The sequence below is a fragment of the Ursus americanus genome, chromosome 18 (genome assembly GCF_024610735.1).
Source record: "Ursus americanus isolate L20-20 chromosome 18, mUrsAme1.1.p, whole genome shotgun sequence".
Taxonomy (NCBI): domain Eukaryota; kingdom Metazoa; phylum Chordata; class Mammalia; order Carnivora; family Ursidae; genus Ursus; species Ursus americanus.
The window spans coordinates 11,937,207-11,943,499 of NC_142144.1; the positions used below are offsets into that span (position 1 = coordinate 11,937,207).

General features: G+C 39.3%; 1 protein-coding gene across 1 annotated transcript; it reads right to left on the reverse strand.

The window, feature by feature from the left end:
- Window positions 1-3,093: 3,093 nt before the first annotated feature.
- Window positions 3,094-4,035, reverse strand: LOC123788062 (olfactory receptor 1G1-like). Its single transcript, XM_045791147.2, has one exon. The coding sequence runs from the start codon at window positions 4,033-4,035 to the stop codon at window positions 3,094-3,096; it is 942 nt and encodes a 313-aa protein (XP_045647103.2).
- Window positions 4,036-6,293: the final 2,258 nt, after the last annotated feature.

Sequence of the window (6,293 nt, forward strand, 5' to 3'; positions counted from 1 at the left end):
AGTCATCAGTATTTTTATTTTTTGAAGTGGTCCTTTGTTTCGTGAGTTCAGGAAGGTATTTTCCAGCATTCTTCTTTAAAAACTTTGATATTGCTTTTCCCAATGAGTTCTTTAGTGCACCTGGAATTGATTTTTGCGTCTGTAGTGAGGTGGGAGGTGTGTGTGTGTGTCTATGTTGTATTTGTTTTTGCACGAAGATAAATAATTATTAATTCCAGTGGTTCCTCCATAGACTCCTTTGAATTGCAGTTGTATCAAAATGTTATCTGTAAGCAAAATGCCGCCTTGTTTCTTCCTGTAGAGAATTTATATCCTTTACTTTTCTCTCCTCTGACTGTCCTGATGAGACCTCAGGTAGAGTGTGGGAGAGCTGTTGTGAGAGCTGGTGTTCTGTCTTGTTCCTTGTTTAGACAACAGAGATTTAAATGTGTACCCTTATGTGTTATATATGCCATATGTTTAAAAAAAGGCAACCTTTTTTCGGATTCAGAAAGTTTTGTTCCAAATCCATTTTGCCAAGAGGACTTTTCAGTGAGTGGATGTTGAAGTGTATGACATGTTTTTTCTTCCATCTGTTGAGATGTTGTTCTTGCATCAGATGATTTTTGTCCTTTGCTGTATAAATATGGTGACTTACGTTGGTTGATTTCTGAATGTGAGATCCACCTTTCCTTCCTGGGAAAACTCAATTTGATATAGACACATCTTATTTTCTTCTGCATTGTTGTGATTGTATTGCTAATATTTTACTTTGAATTGGTGCATTTATTTGATAAATTTCTTTGATGCATTTATCTTCATGGAGATCAAATTGTTATGGTAATTGTTTGCAATTTCTCGTCAGCTTTTGGTATGAAGTTTGTGTTAATCTCAAAAGGCATTGGGTGAGTGTTCCTTCATTTTCTATTTTTTTGAAAGGGTTTGCAAGCCTGAAATGTTTTCCTTCTTGAATTGTGTATAGAAACTCATTCTTACAGCCATTTGGGCCTGAATGTTTCTTTAAGGAAGGGCTACTAATGAAGCTTTATCAATGGTTATAGGTTTATTTAGGTTTTCTTTTTATTCCTATATTAGTTTTGGTGTGATATGTTTTTCTAGAAATTTGTCGATTTAATCTAAATTTTAAAATTTATATAACATTGTTCATAATATCCTCTTTATTTTACGATCAGAGGTAATGTCCCTCTTTTTTTTCTTCTTGTTGATGATTGGTATTTTCCCCATATAACCATTTTTTATCAGAGGAATATAAGTTATCTTTTCAAAAAACTTTTAGCTTTGTAGGACTTCTCTATTGTGTGTTTTATTCTATTTTATCATATTTTACTCTCATCTCTTTTCTTGCTTGGGTTGATATTGTTCTTTTTCAGATGAATTCTAGGCTTAGTATCTTGTAGACTTTGCTTTTCTAACATTTGCGTATAACTAATCTTCCTGTGAAGAATTTCTAGCAAATATGTTTCAAATTGTTTTTCATTCAGATAACAATAATTTCTAAAAGCCATTATTATTTCTTTTACTCCTGAGATTCTTTGTAGCTGAGTTTCCCAACTCCTAAATATAAATTTATTGTGGGGAGCATTTTGTGTTGTATATGGTTGTCCAATTCCTATGTCATACATCTGAAACTAATATTATACTACATACTATTTGTTAACTACACTTCAATTTTAAAAATGATATAACATTGTGTGTTAATTACACTGTAATTATAATAACAAAAAAGAAAAACTTAAAAAAGATGAAATGGAAAAAATGGTTAACAGATTCTGGAAAACAGTTCCTTCAACAAGAACAAAAGAAATTAAAACTAAGTCAAAGAGACACCATTTTGGCTATCATATCAGTTATAATTAAGGGGAAAATGTGAACATCAAAATATGGAGAGGATGTAGTTTAATGGGCACTCTCATTTGGGCTTCTTGGCAGAATGGATAAAGGACCCTAAAAAGGTACTACTTAGATATTCTACTTTTTGAAATATATTAAATATTTTCTTTTGAAAATATTGAATGTAACAGACTATGAATATATGAAAATAATTTCTTTTCAGAGACCTTTTTTTGCATCATTATTTGTAATAGTGAAAGCTTAGAAATGCCCTAATCATCCAACCATGGTGAAAAGCATATATACCATGGAGGTTTTTTGCAGTGTGATTTCAGAGAACCAAATGTTCAGGAAGAGATAATAATATGGAGACAACTCATGTTATAAGATTAAGCAAAAAAGCATATATACTCATACCAGCAGTATTTTCTCAGCATAGTAAAGACAAAAAGTAATTAGAAAAAGATAGGTGGGAAATACTGTAAAATATTATCAATGATTTCCTTTATAAGGAGGGGTAGTGAGTGTTTTCTTTTTTCCTATTTATGTTTTACAGATTTACTGTAACAAGCATGTATCATTCTGCAGTCGAGACAAATGAAGTAACCCAGGTTTAAAAACCAAAGAGTCAAGAACTTGTCCATAACTAATAATCACTCTTTGTCACAGTCTTAGATCTTGATCTCTGTAATGTGTTTTGGGGCTAGTCCTGTGATCTATCTGTGCCTAGTTTTCCCCCTAGAATTATTCTTGTTCTCTGAGTCCCAGCAAATAGTGTGTCTTCTCGGTTCAGCTTTCTCTGTGTGTAGGTTAGCCCCTCTCAGTGAGTTGCTTCCAAAGCTGGGCTTGGAGATGGTCCCTGAAAGTCAGAGCACTTGACCCTTCCAACTCTTGTGAGCATTGCTTGTAGGTGAGTGAGTCATAGACTGAGCTGGTACCTGGCTTCGTCCGAGAGCCCAAGTTCTGTCTGTTGTTCTTCTTTTGATGATTCCCACTGTGTGGTTTGAATCTGCGTGGACACCTGTACCCACTGATCAAGTCACCCTGTAGGGATTGCCGGCCACTCCTTCCAGGTTGCAGCTGTGTCCTTGGCCAGTTGATCTTATTCTACTTCTGTCCAGCCAGGCATTCTTTGTTTGTTGACCCTGCTCACAGTGCCGAGCATCCATCCTGCCTTGAGCTTGAGTTTTCAAAATTGCAACGGACAAGTGCAGGGAGAAGGCATTTCAGAGAGCCTGAGCTTCCAGTCTAGGGCAAGACCCTTTACAGAGTAGAGCATCTTCTCCAGCCTGAGAGTCTCCACAGAGCCCCCTTCATGTCCCTGTTCCTCAGGCTGTAGATGAAGGGGTTCAGCATGGGGGTGACCATCGTGTATACCACAGATGCCACCATTCCCATGTCTGCTGAGTAGGAGGATGAGGGCTGGAAATACACCAGAAAAAGTGTCCCATAGAAGAGAGTGACCACTGACAGGTGAGAGCCACAGGTAGAAAAGAGTTTGTGCTTCCCTCCAGCTGAGGGGATCCTGAGGATGGTGTGCATGATGTGGGCATAAGAGACCAGGACACAGGTGAGAGGGACCACACCCGAGAGGGCTGCTTCCACAAACATCGTGACCTGAAAGATCTGGGTGTTTGAGCAGGCAAGTTTGAGGAGAGGGAGAAGGTCACAGAAAAAGTGTGGGATGGAATGGGAGGCACAGAAGGAGAACTGAGATATGAGGAGGGTGAGTGAGAAGGCCAGGAGGTGGGCACAGAGCCAGGACGCGGCGACCAGCAGCAGGCAGCGTTGGGGACACACGATCGTGGTGTAGTGGAGAGGAAGGCAGATGGCCACGTAGCGGTCATAGGCCATCACGGCCAGCAGGAAGTCATCCAGTAGGGTCAATGCCATAAAGAAGTACATCTGCATAAGGCACCCAGTGTGGGAGATTGTGTGTTGTTGTGTCTTAATGGTCACCAGCACCTTGGGGACAATGGTGCAGGAAAAGCAAGTCTCAACGAAGGACAGATTGGCCAGGAAGAAGTACATGGGGGTGTGGAGGTGCTGGTCAGAAACTATGGCCAGAATGATAAGCAGGTTCCCCAACACGGTGACCAGGTGCATGGCCAGGAAGAGCCCAAAGAGGAGAGGCTGCTGCTCTGGGTGGTGAGAGAAGCCCAGGAGCAGGAAGTCAGAGATGCTAGTTTGATTTCTAATTGCCATTTATAGTAGCAGAATTGCAGGAAAATTTTGCTTAAATGTACATAGACTCCAACAAGTTGTATCATTCAAAGCCTTTCCTCTGTTTTCTATGTTCTTTTCAAAGGTCACTAAAATGCACTCCTGTCTCTCATTGGTGGGCACATTAAGCATGTACAGAGCTAAGAACTATGGACAGTAGAAACAGGAGATCTTTTTGGGGGTGAACTTTGCATTTTAGGTGTCTCATAAGTTGTCCTGTGGACTTCCTGGATGAGGCTGAACTGGAGCTTTGCTAGGAAGAAGCTTCCCAGGTCTTAGGCCACTCTCTACTTTTTTAAAAGCGAAAATCTGAATCTCATAGGCTTAGAGGTCTGAATAAGATATCTTGGGGATGGGCATTTACTAGACAATTACTAAGGAGAGTCCTCACTGTCTAAGCCCTCATTACTTTCTATATTTTGGGTAAATTATTTACATTCTTTGAGCTTCATTTTCTTTACCTGTAAGATGTAGACATAAACCAACTGTATAGGACTGTTGAATGCATCAAAATTCCAGAATCACTTGAAGGTTTTTTCAGGACCTGTGATGTAAAATCCAAGTTGAGAGATTTTATCTCATGCATTTGGATGGAATAGAAGGATGAACACCCAAACAGGCAATGCCAGCCCGTGATAATGTCCTTCTCTTTCAAGTGGTGATAAGATACATTCCCTCTGGATCAGACAAGACTTCACTGGGCCCCCGCCTCCTTGTGGGCCATGATGTTGAGCAAGTCTATTCAGTGTTTCAGGCCTCAGTTTCTGTATCTGCTTAAAGAGGATAATAATGCCAAAATCAGAAGGTTGTTGAGGATTAAATTAGATAAGGATTGTACAGAACTAGAACAGTGACTGGCTTATATCAAATGCTCATCAAATAGTAGCTTTCCCTGATATTATTGTTTTCTCTTGACAGAGTTAACAAAAGGAGGGTGCCTTCTGGAGTGACCGACTAGTCCTCTATGTTTGCCCAGGACTTTTCTATCCTCTTTCAAAACTGAACATCTCACTTCTGGGAAACACCCTGAATCCTGAGCAAGTTGAACTTTTTCTTGGCCCCTATCTGTGGGAAGTTGAGTTTTGAAAACTGTAAAGTTTCATGTATAGAGTTGTAAGTGCCATTGTCCCCAGTATCATCATCATGGTCTTGGGTGGCAATGGCTCTGACCTACCATGACAAAGCTTCCATTTGGACATGTGACATGTGCAGGTCCAGGTTTGAGTCCCAGGTATACCATCTTGGTCAAATCATTTACCTTCTCAGAACCTCAATTGGAAAATGAGCCTAAATAAATCTATTGCATTTCCTTTTCAACAATTCCTTGGCGATTCGGGGCCTTTTCTGTTTCCATATAAATTTAAGGGCTATTTGTTCCAGTTCTTTGAAAAATGTCATTGGTATTTTGATCAGGATAGCATTGAAAGTGTAGATTGCTCTGGGTAGCATGGATATTTTAACTATGTTAATTCTTCTGATCCATGAGCATGGAATATTTTTCCATCTTTTTGTGTCTTCTTCAATGTCTTTCAAGAGTGATTTGTAGTTTCTAGAATATAGATCCTTTACGTCTCTGGTTAAGTTAATTCCAAGGTAACGTGTGGTTTTTGGTGCTATTGTAAATGGGATGGATTCCCTAATTTCTCACAATGCTGGATTTCAAGCTGTACTACAAAGCTGTGATCACAAAGACAGCATGGTACTGGCACAAAAACAGACACATAGACCAATGGAACAGAATAGAGAATCCAGAAATGGACCCTGGGCTCTTTGCACAACTAATCTTTGATAAAGCAGGAAAAAACATCTGGTGGAAAAAAGACAGTCTCTTCAATAAATGGTGCTGGGAAAATTGGACAGCTTCATGCAAAAGAATGAAACTTGACCACTCTCTCACACCATACACAAAGATAAACTCTAAATGGATAAAAGACCTCGATGTGAGACAGGAATCCATCAAAATCCTAGAGGAGAGCATAGGCAGCAACCTCTACGACATCGGCCACAGCAACCTTTTTTATGACACATCTCCAAAGGCAAGAGAAACAAAAGATAAGATGAACTTGTGGGACTTCATCAAGATAAAAAGCTTCTGCACAGCCAAGGAAACAATCAAAAAAAAACTAAGAGGCAGCCCATGGAATGGGAGAATCTATTTGCAAATGATGCTACAGATAAAAGACTGGTATCCAAGATCTACAAAGAACTTCTCAAACTCAATATGCGAGAAACAAATAAAC

Coding starts and splice junctions, on each gene's coding strand:
- LOC123788062 (XM_045791147.2), bottom strand. CDS start 4,035: ATGGCAATTAGAAATCAAACTAGCATCTCTGACTTCCTGCTCCTGGGC.